Source organism: Delphinus delphis, chromosome 20 (genome assembly GCF_949987515.2).
Source record: "Delphinus delphis chromosome 20, mDelDel1.2, whole genome shotgun sequence".
NCBI lineage: Eukaryota > Metazoa > Chordata > Mammalia > Artiodactyla > Delphinidae > Delphinus > Delphinus delphis.
In genome coordinates, this window is record NC_082702.1 from 14,461,256 (window position 1) to 14,483,497 (window position 22,242).

Below are 22,242 nucleotides of genomic sequence, written 5' to 3' on the forward strand. Positions count from 1 at the left end.
TTCACTTTGTTGGTATTCACATTTCTAACCCAGGATAGGGATGTTTGTGTAACACAACCTGTTATTGGTTTGTTAGTCTTCAGTATCCAGTGACTAATAATGAGCCAGTAATTGTCTCCGAAACGGGGTATTTTGTTGTACTGGCTTGAATAGTGTCCCCTCCAAATTCATGGCTACCTGGAACCCATAAATGTGACTTACTTATTTGGGAATACAGTCTTTGCAGATATAATCAAGTTCAGATGAGGTTACACTGGATTAGGGTGGGCCCTAAATGCAACATGACTGGTGTCCTTATTTTTCTAAAAGGCAAATTTGGACACAGTGACACAGCCATACAAAGAGAACGCCATGTGATAACAGAGCCAGAGATTGGAGTGATACGTCTACAGGCTAAGGAATGCCAAGAATTGCCAGAAACCACCAGAAATAAGGAAAAAACAAGGAAAGATTCTCCCCTAGAGCCTTCAGAGAGGCCAACACCTTGATTTCAGACTTCTGGCCTTCAGAACTGTGAGACAATAAATTTCTGTTGTTTTAAACCAGCTAGTTTGAGGTACTTTGTTGTGGCAGTCCTAGGAAATTAATAATACTCGTTGATGGTGTCAGACACGTGCATGTCCAAAACCCAAGGGAATGCCATTGCCTAGTGACCACATCTTTTTGCCACAGGCTCCAGTCTGCATAAATGTCAGTTGCTGACACTTGCAGCTCAAAAGCCTTGTTATGGCTGACTGGCCAGAATGGAAGGGTAGCCTGTACAGCTTGTTGGATAGTTTCTAAGGCCTGTTATTGGACAGTGCCCCTTTTGAGTGATCTTATATAGTGAGTTAGGAGGATCCTCACGTGAGGTATGAAGTGCCTCCAACACCCAAACGTGCCTATCACATGTTGTGCCTCATTTTGTTTGCTGAAGCTTTTAAGGCCAACAATTTTTCTTTAAAAAGCTCAGGGCTTTTTCTCTGGGCAGCCCACCTGGTTTCCAAGAATCTTCCTTCAGTGTTTAGCCCCTGTATCTTATTGGGATCTTAATCTTCCAGCCCTGGTTCAGATAATTGACTCATCTTATGAAAGGCAGTCTATATGCTGTGCTTAGTCCTTCCAATCGGAATAATGCCATCAATGTAATGGTAACAGGACATCTCTGGTGATATTTCAGCCTTTTTAGATCTTGGCCTATTCATTAATGATGAATTGTGAAGAGTTTAGGTAGCCTGTGGCAACATGATAAAATAAAGGTAATTAGAAACTTGTGAAGGCAAATTGGCACTGATTTGCAGAATGCAACAGGATGCTGAGAAGGTATTAGCAATGTCCACCAACCATGGCAAGACAGACTCCTTCAGTCTGCATTACAGACTCTGTGATTGTTAATACTGGAACTGCACGTGTGAGAGAGACTACTGCCACGCTGAGCTTCTGGTAGTTCACAGTCCAGAGCCAGATAACATTGTATTTTTCACTGGCCACTGAGGGCCATTATGTGACATAGTTTCTTTAAGCACCTCTTCCTCCACTAGCTCCTTGATCAGTATAGTGACCTCTGACGTCTTCTACTCCCTCTGTCCTCCTTCCCCAGCACCCTATACTACTTCACAGTAACTACATGACTATACTGAAGAAGTCTAGTAGGCTCCAGGTTGGGTACTTGCGTCACTACCACTGTTCTAACTGTGGCATTTCCCCATTGGGAACATCCCTAATGGTCAAGAGAATTATTACCTATATTTAACACATCTATTACCACAACACATTCAGCAGTATCAGTTACAACCACTTGAATGGGTATTGCTCCAAAAGAGTCCACCTGTAAAGTTATACCAGTCTATTGATCAATCTGGAAATTACTTTCCAAATTATTTCTGGAAGTTATTATTAACTGCTTCAAGTAATTTTTGTTTTTTATTTTTATTTTTTATTTTTTGCAGTATGCGGGCCTCGTACTGTTGTGGCCTCTCCCGTTGCGGAGCACAGGCTCCAGACGCGCAGGCTCAGCGGCCATGGCTCACGGGCCCAGCCACTCCGTGGCATGTGGGATCTTCCCGGACCGGTGCACGAACCCGTGTCCCCTGCATCGGCAGGCGGACTCTCAACCACTGCGCCACCAGGGAAGCCCAACTTCAAGTAATTTTTTTGACCACACCCAAGGGTGCTTTCTACCACCGCAGTAACTTATGTCCCAATGTCCAAAAGGGCTTAAAATGTTTGGCAACCTTGGTCACTGTCAAGTCCCCAACATACCTTGACCAGTGCAGGTGGCCTTGGGTCCCTCTTAGGGAAGGATGGACCTTTGCCTTTACTCCAGTCCTATTTGTTCTTAAAGGCAGTAAGGAAAGAGAGGCACTATTGAAGGCACTGGATCAACACCAATCTAAACAGTACAGAACTCTACAAGAGGATCCAGATTCTCTTGGTCCTCTTCCTGTTTGCCCAAATTAATACTAAAGCTAGCAGGTATCTTCCCCTGTTACAGAAGATATACAAATGGACACATCAGGTAAATTCAAATGAAAACCACCATGCACCCACCAGAAAGGTTAAAAAGGAAACACATAAAGTGTGTGTTAGGTATACAGAGCAACTGGAACTATAATACATAGCTGCAATCGGAAAACCACTTTGGAAAACCGTTTGGCAATGTATTACTATAGTTAAACATATGCATAACCTATGACCCAGCAATTCCCCTCCAAGATGCACACATATACGCAGCAAAATACACAAATGAGACTGTTCAAAAGCACTATTCCTAGTAGCCCCAAGCTAAAAACAAGCCAAATACCATCAACAATGAGAGTAAGCGAACTTTATCAATTAATCTCACAAACTGAATATTTGGCAAAAGAAGTCAGACCAAAGGGGTTAGAAAGTGTGCATACAATATGACTGCATTTATGTTCAGTTCAAAATCAGGCAAAACTAATCTGTAATATTGTAAGTCATGTGATGGATATCTTTACAGGAGACCAGTAGGGGACTTCTGGGGTGCTAGTTATGAAACTGATCAGAACCCAGTGGGGGCCTCCTGGGCACAAAAACCTTTCTGTGTCCCCAGTTTCTTATTTGCAGGATAAAGGCTTCAGCCTCCTAGACCTTCCTGAGTACCAAAGAGCAGATTCAAACAGTTACTAATCAAGGAAGTAAGGGAATGCAGAAACCAAGAATGAGCAGTCAAGAAACTATAGTGCATGGGACTTCCCTGGTGGTCCAGTGGTTAAGGCTCCATGCTCCCAATGCAGGGGGCATGGGTTCAATCCCTGGTCCGGGAACTAAGATCCCACATGCTGAGTGGCATGGCCAAAAAAAGAAAAAGAAACCGTAATGTAACCATTAAAGCAGAATCCTGGTTCCTCCTCAAGGGATATACATAATCATATCTTTGCGTTCTTCTGCAGGAACTAAGGCTCCCACCTAGGTGGAGGAAGGTAACTTCAGGCTGAGCACAAGAGTCCTGGAACACTGCCCTATTACCTCACCACCAGTCAGAAGAAAGTCACACACCCTGAAGCCCTCACCCCAAATTTTGCCTGTTAAAACCAGCAGGGAGTTTGGGGTTTTTGAGCACAAGCCACCTGTTCTCCTTACTTGGACCTGCAATAAACCTTTCTCTGCTCCAAACTCCAACACCTCAGTTTGGCCTCACTGTGCTTCAGGCACACGAACTTGTATTCAGTAACAGTTACTCTAAGTTCGAGCAATTTATGAAAAATCACCCATCTTTAACGATTTGGGCACTTTTTGGCATGTTACATTCAGAAAGTGGACTTTAAACACTTTATTTATTTATTTTTAATCATAAAAACTGTATCAGGAACAGCTGCACAACCACACCCCCAAGGTCACAAACTGAAGCAAATGCGCTCACCAGCAGTAAAGGGTCACTCTCCTTACGTCCTCCTCCACAGGCCAGGCTGCAGTAACGGCCTGGAGATTCATCTCCTTTAGCCTCCTCGGAATCCGCTCTATCTTCCCTTCCACCTGCCAGAGACTTCAGACTCTGTGGCGGTATCCAGCGCCAACCCGTGGTAAGCTGAGGCTGAGAGAACAGGACGACCCCTTTTGGCCCTCTGGGACTCCTAGTCCACACTACATGTCCCCGAAGTCCCCGCGGCCGGAAATAAGCTTCCCGTCAGAGCGCGACCGTTGGTGCCAGAGCGCGACCGGAGGTGCCACAGCGTGACCGGAGGTGCCACATCACAGCTGGGACGGCAGACGCGCGGAGTGATTTGCGGAGTCGGCGGAAGACCCGCCGCTCGCGGCTTGTGCCTTTGGGACGAGTACGGTTCTGAGAGGGGCTCGGAAGGTTTGGGTTGCTGGCTCTCTCGGATCTTTTGGGTACTGGACTACATTTTCCAGAAGCCTGCGGGTGTAACGTTACTTCCTACTAGGTTGTCAGCGCTGTTAATGCTGGAACGAGCTGAGCTGCGCAGCGGCTGTGGGAGCGCGGACTGTTGATGTGGACCGGTCCGCTGGGACCCGGCAGGACGCCGGAGAAGCAGAAGGTGAGGCGTTTTCTGAGCCCCGGGACAAAGACCGGCCGTGTCTAGAGCCTCAGGCCTTAGCACGCCACTGTGTGTGTGTGTGTGTGTGTGTGTGTGTGTGTGTGTGTGTGTGTAACGTGATGTGCCTGTGGGACTGCATGATTTTGTGTGACCACTTGAGAGAGTGGTAATTGTGTCTTCAGACGTGAGAGCGGTTGTGTTAAGCTGCGAGAATGACCAGATAAAGAAGCTTGTCTCCAAGTCACAGACCTGATGTCAGAATGAGAATTTTAGAGCCAGAAACAGCCTCAGGTTCGGGGGGCTGAGAAGAGAGGAGGCAAAAATCGAGGTAGTAAGATTCCAGTTTCCCCTCAGGAATCCACCTGGGGAGCCCTATGCGGATTCTCGACTTCCACTCTGGTTCCCAAAGAGGGAGGGCATCATTGCTCAGGTCAGTCGCTGAGCTTCGGCTGAGTGTCTACTTTAACTCGTGGGGTGGGGGCCGTGGGGTGGGGCAGGGAGAGTAGAAGATGTTTGGTTATAACAAATAAGTCTGCGCTCAAAGAAAGGCTTGGTGTCTCAAGATTATTTAACTCTTACCAACTTCTCTGACACAGGTGACCAGAGAACAAGGGAAGAGTAGCTGTTGGACAACTAAGATTTTTATCCAAGGTAAGTTGTTTTTCTCTTTTTTGTCTCTGAATTGCTTTCTGGATTTTCAGGATATATCTTTCTGTCCTCGAAAATCTATAGCAAGAACCCTTTTAGTGATCTGGTTCTTGGGCGTTGCTATTCCAAAGAATAATGGGGATGGGGGGAAGTTAGAGGAATGGACCCAAAGAAGATGTTCCACTCCATTTCTCTCTTTTTAACCTGAGGTACACATATTCGTGTGCCAAATATTTTAATGCCGCCTGTATACTTAGTCCTTTTCTAAGATTTTTGAAGGAATAGAATAAATCCCACAGAGTGAAATTTGAAGCCTTTCTTTTAGTATTTTCTTCTCAATTTTATTGTTTAAGAGATGATATTGTAAGTATTTAAAAGGTTCAAAAGAGCATTCAGCAAATTCTCCCTCCCAGCTCTGCCATTAGTCACGGAGTTTTCCCACTTCAGAGGGCAACCAGTGTGACCAGTTTCTTGAGTACTTCCAGGGGGATTCTATGCATATATTAGTACATGATGGGCTTATTCATTTTTAATAGCTGAACTGTATTCCATACTTCTTCCATGTTTAAAAACTGACCCTTACTAACTTTCAGATGGCTATCAGTCTTTTACTATTGTAAACGGTGGTGGGATAAATATAGATGCTCATTTGATGAGTTTATTAGTAGGATGAATGCTACTTTCTGGGCCAACTTATGTGTGGACTTCAAATTTTAATACTTCTTGCTATATTTTCCCTCAGAGAGGCTGTATCGTTACTTTACTAATCACTACTTTTTGATTTTATGTTTTATCCAAGGTACTTTGCTAGTTGTTGGAAAGCTTAAGAAAATTATTAATATGCTATTGTAGAGTTTTCAAACTATGGTGTTGTTACCTTATTTTTTGTGTGTGTGGTAAAGTCAATTCACTGAGCCATGATCAGCATTTTTTTTAACTTTTTATTATGAAAAATTCAAACTGTACAAAAATAGACAAAATAGTAATGAGCCTCTATGTACCATCCTTTGTTCAGCTTCAATAATGATTGACTCATAGCTAGTCTTGTTTGATCTATACCTCTGCCCACCCCAGAATTATTTTGTAGCAAATGCCAGATGTTGTTGTATTACTTCATCCATAAACATTTCAGTGTGTATGTGAATGATGAATCTTTTAAAAAACTTAATCACAATACCATTATTTTCTCTCAAACAATATTTCTTTAATATCAGATATCCAGTTAGAGTTTAGACTGCCTCTCCGGGCATATCTTTTTTAAATTTTAAAATTTCTTTGAATCTGGATCCAAATAAGACCTATGTGTTGCGATTGGTTTATAATGTATTTGTTGAAGAAACTGGGTGATTTGTTCTGTATAGTTTCCCATAGTCTGGTATCATTAACATGTTTTTCTGTATTTCCTATAGATTAAGAGCCTTAGCCTACATGCACCAATTTGAATTTCCTGGATGGGATCAGAAGGAGATCCCAGATTAATTTTCAACACTTTATAATCCAAATATTGGGGAAGGTTTCCTGGGTAGGGAAAGTTCAGGCTCAAATGGACCACATACCAGGTGGACGGTTGCTTCTCCCATTGGACAATCTATGGTTAATGGGTCTAAGGAGAGTATGTGCCTTCAATCTGACCTACAGCCCTTATGAAATGACAGCAGGATTGAAAATCCATAAAGTTAGAGGGAGACATTATTATTAAAAGACCTCATATGTGATGAGTCTTCATGTGCATGGAGGGTGAGACATGCTCCCTCTAAATATAGGAAATAGTGATAAGGAGGTTTCCTAAAGTTTCTTTGAGATGTGAGTCAGACAGGAGGCCTTAAATTAAGAGAGATTAAGGCTTGAGGCAAGAGAGAGACACATGTAGGTGTCCTTTTGCCACACTGCCATTTATTTATTTTTCACATCTTTATTGGTGTATAAATGCTTTATAATATTGTGTTAGTTTATGGTGTACAACAAAGTGAATCAGCTATATGTATACATATATCCCCATACACACTGCCACTTAAAAAAGGGAGCTGTTTAGGGGCTTCCCTGTTGGCACAGTGGTTGAGAGTCCACCTGCTGATGCAGGGGACACGGGTTCGTGCCCCGGTCCGGGAAGATCCCACATGCCATGGAGCGGCTGGGCCCGTGAGCCATGGCCGCTGAGCCTGCGCGTCCGGAGCCTGTGCTCTGCAACGGGAGAGGCCACAACAGTGAGATGCCTGCATACCGCAAAAAAAAAGGGAGCTGTTTAAAGAGACCATTGTGTCTCTTAATTAAGCCAGCTGCCTGGGACCTATTGGGAGATGAAAGTTCCATTGAATGCCTTTCGCAAGAGCCCAACATTGTGTGTTTTGAGAAGTGAAATGTATGCCTTGGTCACTACTAGTAATGTCTTAAACTCTGAAGGGAATAAGGATTGTCCTGGTGAGTCCTTGTGTATGTAGAGACGAGTGACTTTGATTTATATTTGAGTATCTGTAAGGCAAGAGATTCCCAGATTTCTTTACCCTTAAAGGGACAACTCTTAGGCAATGGCCCAAGAGTTTGTAAAAATGTGCAGATGGAGCCATTTGTTTGTCAGAACATTTGTGCAGAGATGACTTCCTAAAGTTTGACCACTTGTTCTGATCCTTGGATCCTGTCCTTTATGGGGGACATCCTAGTTAAGGAATGGAAAGCAGCAACATTCCACTTAGCTCCATCACCTATGATGGTGGCAGTGCTATTCATAAAGTCTGTGGGCTCACATTGCTGTTTACTTAGTTAAATCCCAGGAGGATTCCTAGTCAAGGGCTCTGAGGGAGGGGTGACCTCCTCTAGCACCATGGCATCTGGCAAGGGACTAAGGACAGGGAAGACCACTCCCTCCTGTAGGTGGAACATTCCAGAGGGCTCAGGCTTGGCTGAGCCTATGGGATGTACCTGTGCTGAGTTTGTGGGGGTGCTGCCTCCATGATCCAAGGCATAGTAGGCATCTGGGTTCAGAGAGTCCCAGGCTTAGGGTCTTTGAAAGCCTTTATCTCCAAGAGATCTTAGTATATAGCCAGCAGTTGTCACTCTAGTGGTGTATAGCATAGGGCCAAAAGGGGCACTTTCTTGCATCTTAAGCCTGTAGGCACCTGGTGGCCATCAGAGGGGGTTCAGAGGCATGAGAGGAGGTTGCTGCAGCCTCTGCAGAGGAGTCTCTGAGGGCACTAACAGGAGTGACTGCTGATTTTAATTTGAACAGATTCTGGAGCCTTTTATTGGCAGGGTTCCTTTCCAAGGTGGGATGATTTGTAAGTAACGGCATCAGTGAGATTAACTAAAATTTGTAAGTAAGGAATATGTTGCTTCCAGACCCAAATATGACTGAAAGACATTATGGGTGCTGAGAGATTTTACTGTAGTTTCTTGACAGTGTCAGGCATAGAGTTGCCCTGTTTTACCAATACTTTTCAGGAATTTAATGAAGGTGTCAGGGCTTTGCATTATGTGTGAGGCAGTGGCCTATGTCTTTTTTTGTGAGCTCTTTTGTGAATATTTTTATGTCCTTAATGAGCATGTTAAATGAATCTCCTCAGAGGAGGACGTCGTCCATATAATGTCATACCTGTGCTCCTGGAAAAAGGTGAATGCAGTTAAGACTATGTATAATGGCAAGGCTACTGAGGTATCCGTGGGTAGCCTGGCAAAGGTACATTGTGTTAGACCTTGATAAGAGAGGTATTTAGGGTGTGGGTTTAGCAAACTTCCTGTGAAGAGGAATTGAGAGTTTTTAGCCATGACATCAACATTGGGTCAAGACAGTACTTGTGAAATATTTTATCACAGGCTCGTACCTCATGCCACACACAAAAATTTACTCGAAATGCACCATCGACCTAAATGTAAGAGTATAAGCAGCCAAAGGGGAAAAAAATACATAAATTGGATTTCCTCAAAATTAAAAACTTTCAAGCTTCAAGGGACACCACCAAGAAAGTGAAGATACAGCCCACAAAGTGGGACCCGAAATTTGAAAATCACAAGTTCAGGAAGGGAATTGTATTTTGGAATATATGAGGAATTATTACAACTGAAATAAACAGACAAATAACCAAAATTTTTTTATTCCTTTTTCCTTTTGGCCACGCCACGACACATTCCCCAACCAGGGATCGAACCCATGTCCCCTGCAGTGGAAGCACGGAGTCTGAACCACTTGGACCTCCAGGGAAGTACCACCAAATTTTTTAAATGAACAAAGAATTGGAATATACATTTCTCCAAAGAAAATACACAAATGACAAATAAGCACATAAAGATGTTCAACATCATTGTGGAAATGCAAATCAAAATCATGACATACCACTTCAGACCCACTAGAATGAATTTAATGCAAAAGATGGTGAAGATGTGGAAAAAATGGAACTTTGATATATTGGTGGAACTGTAAGATGATGCAGCTGCTTTGAAAAAGAGTTGGCAGTTCCTCAAAAAGGTAAACATGGAGTTACCATATGATCCAGCAATTCTATTCCTAGGTGTTTATATCTAAGAGAAATGAAACATATGTCCGCACAAAAACATGTACATGAATGTTCTTAGTAGCATTATTCTTAGTAACAATAAGTGAAAACAATGCAAATGTCCATCAACTGATGAATGGGAAAAATGTGGTGTATCCATACAATGGAACATTATTTAGCAATATGTATAAAGGCAAAGGTACTAATCTATGCTGCAGCATATGCTAACCTTGAAACATTATGCTATGTGAGAGAAGCCCATCACAAAGACCACATATTGTATGATTACATTTATATGAAATGACTAGAATAAGCATATGTGTAGATATAAAGAGTGGATTAGCAGTTGCCAGGGTCTGAGGGAACAAGAGTGGGAAGTGACTGCTAAGGGGTATGGGGTTTTGGATAATGAGAATATTCTAAAATTAGATGGTTGTGCATCTCTGTGAGTATACTAAAAACCACTCAGTTGCATTTTTAAAAGGATGAATTTATGGAATGTTGAGTTATATGTCAGTGAAGCTGTTACGAAAAGAAAGAAGTATAAGGAAGATTCTATAGCCAATGGGGGCAGAGAGTGGTTAAATTCACAGACCTGTTTGCTGCTCATGTAAGTGTTAATTGTATAAAGAATCTAGCGCATAGTATGTGCTCTATGGAAATTATTTGTTGTACAGTCACTTTCTCAAGTCATCCCCAACCTTACATTTAGAGGCAGAATGATGTTCAGCAGGATAACAAGGGAGTGCTGCCTCCAGAATTCCTGAGTTCAGCTGAGGCCATGATTGGATGCAACAGGCAGCCTTCTTCTTATTTTGTTCTTAATTTTTTGGCAATGCCACATGGCATGCGGGATCTTAGTTCCCCAACCAGGGATTGAACCTGCGCCCCCTGCAGTGGAAGCGAGGAGTCTTAACCACTGGACCGCCAGGGAAGTCCCCAGGCAGTTTTCTGTTAAAGGATGTTTTGGGGAATTCCCTGGCGGTCCAGTGGTTAGGACTCTGTGCTTTCACTGCCGAGGGCCCAGGTTCAGTCCCTGGTTGGGGAACTAAGATACCACAAGCCATGCAGCCAAAAAATAAATTAATTAAATAAAACTTTAAAAAATTAATTAAAAACAAAAAGAATGCTTTGGATTTGTTCCTTGGTTACTTGATGAGTCTAGTGTGACTTCGTGTGGCCTGGATGAAGCCTACAATTTGTTCTCAAAATGCTTCTTGCACCTTGGAATGTGAGAACGAGCCAGGGAGGCACCCTGAGCTATTTATATTTAGTGTGTTGAGTCTGGGGGAAAAAGGCAGATCTTAGTTGTGGGAAGTGTTTGTTCCAAGATTTGGCCTACATGGATACAGAGCACTTCTAGGCCTGAGGGCCCCATCAATGTCCTTGAAGCAGGTATGACTTGGATACATTTTGGATCAGAGGCCCCTAGTCTGAAAATATTAACCACTCAGGACAGGTCAGAGAACCCTACGAACATCATAGGAATTGGGTACTGCTTTAGCATAAATTAATTCTTCTGTATCTATGTTTTTTGGGATTGGGGAAGGGATTTGATTGTTTATATTTCTGCAAATCTCAGTATATATATTGGGGCATGGAAGGGACCAGGTGCCATGAAAAGGGAAGGAAATATTTATCTTAACTTAGTCATTTAGAAGGAAGCCTATTCTCATAGTTTCCTTTTTCTTTCCTGACTCTGTATTCTCAGGACTCAGCACTTCTCCAGAGGAGGACTAATAATTTTCCCTTCTAAGCCATGCCCCATGTGAGTTGGTGTTTTTTCTTCTCCTCATCAAATAGTCATTGTTTTCTAGGATATGAATGCTCAATATTCTTATCTCCAGATTTTCTGCCTCACTAAGCCCCACCCCTCTCTTCTCTAGCCATATTTAGGGATCCATTCTGCAAATCAGGAAATGTATTAAGGAAAGAGTAGAACCTCTTGTGTCAGAATGTGGTTTAATGAGGTGGGACTACACATGCAAAATTCATTCTTTCTCACTGACCTCCATTTTCTGGTTGATGGGATAGAAAATTGCTGTTTATCTCAGAATGTGGTGAAATCTTTGGTCTGTGAGGCTTTTAAGATTGGAAATGTGATCAAATGTAGGATTGAGAACAGAGAGAGAGCATGTCATGTCAGTGAGTACCTCAGAGGCGAATACCAGTGACAAGGTCCATTTCAAATTTGAATAGAATGTGTAAGTCAGGGGCCACATCTGTGTGAGTTTAGCTCATCTTTCATTGGTTTTCTGTTGCTCAGAATAAGCAAAGTGTACAGTGAGCAATGATGAGTGGTAAAATGATCATCCAGAGGGTTAGATATTTGCGAATTTTAGAAACAGAGCTGATGTTAGAGAAGGAAAACAAACTAAATACTGGAAAATAAGAAAATGATTACAGGGAATTCCCTGGTGGTCCAGTGGTTAGGACTCTGTGCTTTCACTGCCAAGGGCTGGGGTTCAATCCCTGGTGGGGGCACTAAGATCCCACAAGCTGCGCTGTGCAGCAAAAAAAAAAAAAAAGAAAAAAAGAAAAAGATTATAATTATAATATGGAATATTATATACCTTATAAAAATGATGTCTATGAAAGGATTTGCCAGGACAAGGAAGAATATTATTGCTAAGTTATTCTGAGACTTGAGTTGGAAATAAATTCTTAAATTATATAGAAATCTTATTTTCTAAAATAAACTTTTTTTTTTTTTTTTTGTGGTACGCGGGCCTCTTACTGCTGTGGCCTCTCCCATTGTGGAGCACAGGCTCCGGACGCGCAGGCTCAGCGGCCATGGCTTACGGGCCCAGCTGCTCCACGGCATGTGGGATCTTCCCGGACCAGGGCACGAACCCACGTCCCCTGCATCGGCAGGCAGACTCCGCAACCACTGCGCCACCAGGGAAGCCCTAAGATAAACATTTTAAAAGATATTTGGAATGGGCCCATCAGTTTTGTTTTTTTCTCTTTTTTCTCCCTCCCTTCCTCCTCCCATCCTCTCTTTCTTCCCTCCCTTCCTTCCTTCCTTTTTCTTATTTTCAATTCTTTAAAGGGAAGAGGGGAGGAAGGAATTTGCAACTTATTTGAGAATTTGCATATGTTATGTGCTTGCACACAGTATTTCATTTAATCAGAGAACTCCACTTACCTGGCTTTTGTTCATTCTTGTAACTGTTCACAAAAAGCTATGACAGAGTAATAGGAATGTTTAGAAACTATTTAGGTGCTCTGCATTTATCACACTCTCTTCCTTTCTGTTACTTAGCCATATTGCAAGCTTCCAGCTTCAACATATTTCTGTTTTGGCCACTTTATGTAATACTTTTCTTCTCTCATTACTTCTAAAAAATATTTCTTTACTTACCATTAACCGTGGGTTGTCATTTCAGAGTTTGGTGTCATTCAAGGATGTGGCCATAGACTTCTCACAGGAAGAGTGGGAGTGCCTGGACTTGCAACAGAAGGATTTGTACAGAGACGTGATGTTGGAGAACTACAGCAACCTGGTCTCACTGGGTAATTTTGTCTGTTCCTAATAATTCAGCTTCAGTCTTTGTGAAATTTAGAAAAGTTTCCAAGTGCCTAGCTGAATTTCAGACCCCTAGTCCCAAATAAATTTTTTGTGCTTTATAAACTTTGAAATGGACAGCTCCATTGGGCACTTTTATCTACTCTTTTCTTCAGATATCCTTTCTCTGAATCTTTCTGTAATTGACCTTCTTACTTGATGAACAGTGGACTCAATTTTAATTCTGGACAAACAGAGTGTAACCGTATCTATTTCCATTCTTATAAGCAGGATTTTCCATTTCTAAGCCAGATGTGCTCTCCTTATTGGAGCAAGGGAAGGACCCTTGGAAGGTTGTACGGGATGTGACAAGAGGTCTGAGCCCAGGTGAGTAAGAGATGATCAGGCAAAGGGAGGCTGTTGTTAAATTCCTTCATAAGTTGGCCACACCTTTGAGTTATTAGCTCCAAAGTTCTTCTCACAGACCCAACCAAGGCCTTTTACTCCTAGGCCTGTAGAGTAAAATCCTGAGCCCTGGAGGACAAAACTGTTTTAGCATCAGTTACCTAAGGAATCCCCTTCTTTGCTCCATTTACCACTTCCCTTGTTTTCTTTCATGTTCCCCTGTATTTTCAAACAGGGAATAGCCCTCCTTTTTCGGTGATAACCATTTTAACATTTTATATTTTTGACCCAGTGAAACCTGTATGAGTCTTTATACAACAAATATTTTTAAATACCCTTTATATTATAAGTATTGAGAATATAACAGTAAACAAGAAAAATTCCGTATCCCCATTGATCTTTCCTAGCAGAAGAAATAGTAACAAATAAAAATATACAAAGAGTGATGAGTGTTATGAAGTAAAACAAAAAGCATAGAGAATCACAAAGTAATGGGGGGAGGTGTTCTTATAGAAAGAGTGGTTAAGGATGGCTCTCTGAGGAGCTCGCATTTGAGGGGAGACATGAATAGAGTAAGCCATGCAAATTCTGGGAGAAGAGCAGGTTTTTGTTTTTTAGGGTTTTTTGTTTGTTTTTTGGCCACCCTGCATGGCTTGTGGGATCTTAGTTCCCCAACCAGATATCAAACCCAGGCCCTCGGTAGTGAAAGCTCAGAGTCCTAACCACTGGACTGCCAGGGAATTCCCAAGAAGAGCAGTTAAGGCGGAGGGACTAGCAGTTGCAGAGGAACTGAGGTAGCAGTGAGTTTGATCCTTTTGAGGATCAACAGATAAGTGTGGCTAGGGTGAGTCAGGGAGAACAGAAATAGAAGAAAATAATGTATCAATATAGATTCATCAGTTTTAACAAATGTACTGCACCAATGCAAGATATTAAGTTATTACTGACCAGGGAACCTGGAGGGGAAGGAAAAGGGAGCATGTGGGAACTCTCTGGACTTAATTCAGTTTTTCTGTAAACCTAAAACTACTCTTAAGAAATAAAGTCTTAATTAAAAAACATAAGATAAACTATACCATGGGTTCATAGCAATTCAATTCAGATTCTGAATTATAGGCTTTTTATTTAACCCTTTTTAAGATCTTACAGCTGCATCTATTTTCTCCCATGCCAGGAGTCCCAGTTATCAAGGACACTAAGAATGATGCAATTAGAATATCACATAATTACATATTTTATCCCACATTATACAAGAAGCCTCTAAAATAAGAAGATCAACACTACAACTAACAATATGATTACTCAAAACAGTTTGAGATAATTGTTTTCGCAGTTTTTTGTTCCCTTCATAGGGTATATCACAGTCAAATTACTATGTTTGAAAGTTATTTGAAGTAGTTTCCTTGTATGGTTATGCCACCAATTGTAAATATTGGTTCTTTTTTTTTTCTTTCAATTTTTAAGCTGTGCTTTCTTGTAATTTAATTTTGTTTTATAATTATTTAATATATTTATATACCACCAAAGTCAAATCTACAAAACAAGTTATATTCAAAGAAATCTGACCTCTATTCCTGGCTCCTCCACCTGTTCCTTCCCTACCCTGTAACTATGGGGTTTATTCCTCTCCCTTTTTAAAATAAAAGCAAATGTGTATTATACATTTATACTTCCTCTACCTCCTCTCCTTCCTAAGATAAAAAAGAGCATAACTATACATACTTTTGTTGACATTTCTTTTTTTTTCTTAATTAATTAATTTATTTTTGGCTGCATTGGGTCTTCGCTGCTGTGTGTGGGCTTTCTCTAGTTGCGGTGAGTGGGGGCTACTCATTGCGGTATGCGGGCCTCTTATTGCGGTGGCCTCTCTTACTGCTGAGCATGGGCTCTAGGCACACGGGCTTAGTTGCTCCATGGCATGTGGGATCCTCCTGGACCAGGGCTTGAACCCATGTCCCCTGCATTGGCAGGTGGATTCTTAACCACTGCGCCACCAGGGAAGCTCGACATTTCTTTTACAATTAATAGTGTATTTCAATCAGCACTTCATATTAATATAAAGAGATATTCCTTTTTAACTGCTTCATAGTACTCCATGATGTGGATATACCATGATTATTTCAACCAGCCACCTACTGATGGACAATTGGGTTATTAATCTTTTTCTGTAACAAATTATGCTTTATTGAAAACTTTCTGCATCAAAAATTTTGAAATTTGCTGGTACAATTAAAAAAATTTTTTTTATTGCTTTATTTTTTTGTTTGTTTTTTGGCCATGCCACACAGCATGTGGGATCTTGGTTCCCTGACGAGGGATCGAACCTGTGCCCCCTGCAGTGGAAGCGCAGAGTCTTAACCACTGGACCACCAGGGAAGTCCCGCTAGTGCAATTTTGAGATAGAGTTCACATAAGTATAGATATTTATACATATCTATTTTTTCCCAGCTTGTCCTTTTACTTTCCTTAATGTGTTTTTGACATGCTAACCTTTTCTTTTGTTTTTTACTGTAAAATGGTCATTTTTTAAAATTTTACTTCTTCTACATAGATAATTAATCCAACATCATTTTTTTTTTGGCCCCACCACACAGCATGTGGGATCTTAGTTCCCCGACCAGGGGTTGAACCCTGCAGTGGAAGCATGGAGTCTTAACTACTGGATGTGGGAAGTCCCAATGTGGTCATTTTTATCAAGTTGTGATTTGGAAAAATTTCCCCATTCCTAAGTTATAGAAGAAGTCACCCAAGTTTTATTCTAGTTATTTCTGTGTTTTCATTTCTCTGAGTAAGGGTATCTGATCCATTTGGAATTTATCCTACTGTAAGCTCTAAGGTACTAATGCAATTTCATCTTTTTTTCTCTATGTTTATCCTTATGTCGTGTTTTTTTTTGTTTTTGTTTTTTTAAGGGAGAAGGAAGGTTTCATTATTTGCAGCAAGTAAGGAGAGCACTGGGGATCTTTCCCAAAGCAGTGTCTCCTATGTTTATCCTTATGTTTATCACTTTCATTTATTAAAAAAGAGTCCATCTTTTCCCTACTTGTTTTAGCTGCTACTGTTACTGTATGCTAAATTTGCACTTATAATTGTGTCTATTTATGGATTTTTCTTTTCTGTTCCATTGGTTGCACTGATATCTTATGAGTATGATATTCAGTTTGAGTCCACCATTTCTATCTTAGAAGTTTCATTTTTCCAGGAATATGAAAATAGCATTTGTTTACTTGTTATCTTACAGACTGGGAATCCAGGTGTGAAACCAAGAAGCTATCATCAAAAAGAGAAATTTATGAACTAGAAGCATCTCAATGGGAGATAGTAGAACAACTTACAAGCCGTAAGTGTGAGTGCAAAAGTTTTCAAGATGATAAGGAATGCAGAGACCAGTTTGAAAGCCATTTAGGAAATAAAGAGGGACTTTTTAGGCAACTAGTAGTCTATGAAGAAATGCCTAATTTTAGTCAAACCACATCCCTTACGTTACAACAGAGAATTCATTCTACTGAGAAATTCTATGAATGTAAAGCGTGCAGAAAATATTTTATCCTTGGCTTTCAACAGACTGAACATCAGAAAAATCATTCTGATGAAAAATTCTATGAATGTAAAGAATGTGGAAAGGCCTTTATTTGGGACTCACAACTTACTTACCATCAGAGAGTTCATGTTGCTAAGAAACCCTATGAATGTAAGGAATGTAGAAAAGCTTTTATCTGTGCCTCGAAACTTATTTGTCATCAAAGAATTCATACTGGAGAGAAACCTTATGAATGTAAAGAGTGTGGGAAGGCCTTTATTCGTAGCTCTCATCTTACTCAGCATCAAATAATTCATACTGGTGAAAGACCCTATGAATGTAATGCATGTGGGAAGGCCTTTTTTCGTGGCTCACAACTTACTTACCATCAGAGAGTTCATACTGCAGAGAAACCCTATCAATGTAAGGAATGTGGAAAGGCCTTTATTCGTGGCTCTCAACTTACTGAACATCAGAGAATTCATACTGGTGAGAAACCCTATGAATGTAAGAAATGTGGGAAAGCCTTTAGTTATGGTTCACAGCTTACTCTACATTATAGACTCCATACTGGTGAAAAGCCTTATAAATGTAAAGATTGTGAGATGTCCTTTATTCGTGGCTCACAACTTACTGAACATCAGAGGATCCATACAGGTAAGAAACCACACGAATGTAAACAGTGTGGAAAGGCCTTTAACTATGGCTCACAGCTTATTCGACATCAGAGGATTCATACTGGCGAGAAACCATATGAATGTCAAGAATGTGGGAAATCATTTATTCGTGGCTCACAACTTACTGAACATCAAAAAATTCACACTGGTGAAAAACCCTTTGAATGTAAGGAATGTAGGAAAGCCTTTATTCGTGGCTCACATCTTACTCAGCATCAGAGAATTCATACTGGTGAAAAGCCCTATGAATGTAAAGAGTGTGGAAAGGCCTTTATTTATGGCTCACAACTGTCTCAACATCAGAAAATTCATACAGGTGAGAATCCCTATGAATGTAAGCAGTGTGGGAAGATCTTCATTTGTGCCTCACAACTTAATCTACATCAGATTTTTCATACTGGTAGGAAACCATATGAATGTAAGGAATGTGGTAAGACTTTTATTCGTAGCTCACAGCTAACTTACCATCAGAGAGTTCATACTGGTGAGAAGCCCTATGAATGTAATGAATGTGGGAAGGCCTTTATTCGCGGTTCACATCTGACTCAGCATCAGAGAATTCATACTGGTGAGAAACCATACAAATGTAACAAATGTGGAAAGGCCTTTAATCGTGGATCACAACTTACTCAACATCAGAGAATTCATTCTGGCGAGAAGCCTTATAAATGTAATGCATGTGGTAAGGACTTTAGACGTCATTCACACCTTACTCAACATCAGAAACTTCATAATGGAGAAAAACTGTATGAAAAAATTAATTTAGTAAATCCTTTACCTGTTTGTCCATGACATTCACCTTTGGGATATCAGAAAATTCAGATTATGAATGTGAGAATCCTTTTTTACTTAAACTCATAAGTAACTCACCTTCAGAGCATTCACATTTAAGAAAGGCTAGATTAATATAAGTGCAGAATTACTTTCCATCATATTTCAATCCTAGTTAGACATTAGTGAATTCATATGAGAGCTCAACCCTAAAACGTAGGGTTCTCTTGTACAGTATCACCTGAGCTCCACCATTTAGTATGTGGGTGTTCCTTTGCAAAAGTTACTTAACCCCTGTTTGTTTTAGTTTCCATTAATATCACATATTTCATCATAGTGTTCTGCAATTTAAAGAAGTAAATACATATACCATAAAGCCTTAAAGCAATGTGTGCTACATAGTTAATGCTTAATAAATGTTAACTATTATTGTAAACGTTACTTTTATTTAGTGTTTTAATCATTACTTTTAATCTTACTTTACAGAATTCAAATGAGAAGGAAACTTTACAAATACAGTACATATGGTAAATCTTTCATCACTCTTACTAAGCCTCAGGTAAATCATTTTGGAACAAAACATTCTAATATTATTAATGTGAGGTTATACCTGATTCTGAATCAAAATTCTTACTAAAAGGAAACCCTAAGGGGAAAAAAGTGTTTTGCCCTTACAAATAAAGCTGCTTGTGAACATTTTTGTATAAATTTGTGCGTGAACATAAACTTCCATTTCTCTGGTCTAAAGTTTAAGAGAGTAGTTTCTGGGTTATATAGTAAATGAACGTTTCTCTTATAAGAAATGGACAAATCATTTTCCAAAGTGGCTTTTCCATTTTATATTCACACCAGGAACATGAGTGACAGTTTCTCTGTATCTCTACCAGCATTTGGTTTTTTCACCATTTTTTAATCTTAGCCATTCTGATAGGTATGTAATGATATCTCTTTGTGGTTATAATTTCCATTTCCCTAGGGGCTAATGATGGTGTGCTTATTTGCCATCCCTGTATCCATTGTGGTGAAATGACTGCTTCATTTTTGAATTGTATCTTTTTTTTTAACTGTTGGATTGTGAGAGAGTGCTTTCTTTATTCTAGACAATACTAGTCCTTTGTTTGATATGTAGTTTGCAAAAATTTTCCCCAGTGCGTAGCTTTTCATCCTTTTAGCAGGGTTTTTTGAAAAGCAAAACTTTTTAATTTTGATAAGGTCTAGCTTATTACTTTTTCCTTTTACGGATTTAGCTTTTGGTGTTAAATCTAAGGACTTGGGCTTCCCTGGTGGCGCAGTGGTTGAGAGTCCGCCTGCTGATGCAGGGGACATGGGTTCATGCCCTGGTCCGGGAAGATCCCACATGCCGCGGAGTGGCTGGGCCCGTGAGCCATGGCCGCTGAGCCTGCACGTCCGGAGCCTGTGCTCCGCAGTGGGAGAGGCCACAACAGTGAGAGGCCCGCGTACGGTAAAAAACAGAAAACAAAAAAAACATATATATATATATATATATATATATATATATATATATGGACTCCTTTTCTAGCTCCAGATCCCAAAGATATTCTCCTACATTTTTGCCTGAAGTTTTCATGGTTTTATGTTTTGCATTTAAGTCTGTTATCCATTTTGAGTTAATATTTGCATACATTATAAACTTTAGCTTCATGTTATTTCTTTGTTTTTGTTGCCTTATGGGTGTCCAGTTGTTCTAGTACCATTTGTTGAAAAGACTACCTTCAATAAATTGATTTTGTGCCTTTATATTTGTGTATGTCTATTTCTGTATTTTCTCTGCACACGTCTGAGTGTGCCTATCCCTCTGCCAGTACCACCCTGTCTTGGTTACTGTCACTCTATAGGATTTCTTAATATTGGGTAGAGTGATTCCTCCCACTTTACCTTTTTAAAATTGACTTAACTATTCTAGATCTTTTGCCATTTCATATAAATTCTAGAATAAAGTAACCTATATCTACAAAAAAAAGAGTTTGCTGAGTTGTAATAGAATTTCAATTTGGGGATAATTGACATCTTTACTCTCTGAGTCTTCCAATCCATGAACATGATATGTATCTTCATTTTTAGGTCTTTATTATGGGTTTAATTGTGTTCCCCAAAATATTCAAGTCCTAACTCTCAGTACCTGTGAATGTGACCTTATTTGGAAATACAGACTTTGCAGATGTAATCAAATTAAGGTGAGGTCATATTGGATTAGAGTAAGCACTACTCTAATGACTAGTATCCTTAAAAGAAGAGGGAAATATGGACACAGACACATAAGGAAAGCCATGTGAAATCAGAGGCAAAGTTGGAATGATGCATCTACAAGCCAAGGAACACTAAGGCTTACTAATAACTACCAGAAACCGGAAAGGGCAAGAAAGAATCATCCCCTAGCACCTTTAGAGAAAGCATGGCCCTGCCAGTACCTTGATTTTGGACTTCTAGCCCCCAGAACTGTAAGAAAATTAAGTTGTTGTTTTAAACTAAGTTTGTGGTAATTTGTTATGGCAGCCCTAGAAAACTAATATAGTCTTTGATTTCTCTTATTAGGATTTGTAATTTTTGGCATACAGATCACATACATGATTTATAAGTGTATATCTAAGTGTTTCATTTTCTTTGGAAAAGTTGTAAATGGTGTGTTTTTCCTTTTAGCTATTAATCACTAGTATACACAAATTATGTACATATACATATATACAAATCAGTATACAAATTATATAATTGGTGAGTTCTACAGCAAAGCCATAGACTAATATCAATATAATTTGTATATGGGTTACAAATAACTTGTATATTGATCTTGTAATCTATTATCTTGCTGCAGAACTCACTAATTAGTTCTGGAAGTTTTTGTTTTGTACATTCCTTGGGATTTTCTACATAGATAATCATGTCAGCTATAAACAGGGACAGTTTTTTTCTTCTAGTCTGTCTTTTGTTTTTCTTCCCTTATGGTGACTATTACTTCCAGTGTTATGTTGAGTAAGAGTGGTACAAGCATATATCCTTGCCTTGTTTCTGATCTTAGGGGGAAACTCTCAGTCTTTCACTATTAAGTATTATGTTAGCTATAGGTTTTGTGTAGGTGCTCTTTTTTATTTTTTTATCTTTTTTATTTAACATCTTTATTGGAGTGTAATTGCTTTACAATGTTGTGTTAGTTTCTGCTGTATAACATAGTGAATCAGCTATATGCATATGTATATCCCCACATCCCCTCCCACTTGCGTCTCCCTCCCACCCTCCTTGTCCCACCCCTCTAGGTGGTCACAAAGCACCGAGCAGATTTCCCTGTGCCATGCAGCTACTTCCCACTACCTATTTTATGTTTGGTAGTGTATATATGTCAATGCTATTCTCTCACCTCGTCCCAGCTTACCCTTCCCCCTCCCTGTGTCCTCAAGTCCATTATCTACATCTGTGCCTTTATTCCTGTCCTGCCCCTAGGTTCATGAGAACCTTTTTTTCTTGTTTTTAGATTCCATATATATGTGTCAGCATACAGTATTTTTTTTTCTCTTTCTGACTTACTTCACTCTGTATGACAGTCTCTAGGTCCATCCACCTCACTACAAATAACTCAATTTCGTTTCTTTTTATGGATGACTAATATTCCATTGTATGTATGTGCCACATCTTCTTTATCCATTCATCTGTCGATGGACGCTTAGGTTTCTTCCATGTCCTGGCTATTGTAAATAGTGCTGCAATGAACATTGTG

The 22,242-nt window shown here is 40.1% G+C and overlaps 2 protein-coding genes across 4 annotated transcripts in view; one reads left to right on the top strand and one right to left on the bottom strand.

Annotated features, from left to right (window-relative positions):
• The window catches only part of LOC132416132 (zinc finger protein 790), a 78,202-nt gene extending 74,128 nt beyond the window's left edge, over nt 1-4,074 (bottom strand). The window contains exon 1 of the mRNA XM_059999391.1: nt 3,866-4,074. The gene's annotated coding sequence lies outside the window, so the exon portion shown is untranslated. The remainder of the gene's footprint in view (nt 1-3,865) is intronic.
• LOC132416119 (zinc finger protein 420) overlaps nt 1-22,242 on the top strand; it is a 97,214-nt gene that overhangs the window by 32,676 nt on the left and 42,296 nt on the right. The window contains exons 1-8 of one of the 3 annotated variants that reach the window (XM_059999365.1): nt 4,168-4,502; nt 5,099-5,153; nt 9,281-9,606; nt 11,346-11,402; nt 13,024-13,150; nt 13,434-13,529; nt 16,789-18,060; nt 19,002-20,263. In XM_059999365.1, coding sequence (XP_059855348.1) covers nt 11,394-11,402; nt 13,024-13,150; nt 13,434-13,529; nt 16,789-18,060; nt 19,002-19,012 — 1,515 coding nt within the window. In that variant the 5' untranslated portion in view covers nt 4,168-4,502; nt 5,099-5,153; nt 9,281-9,606; nt 11,346-11,393 and the 3' untranslated portion in view covers nt 19,013-20,263. The other 2 variants (XM_059999362.1, XM_059999367.1) reach the window with 2 other exon arrangements.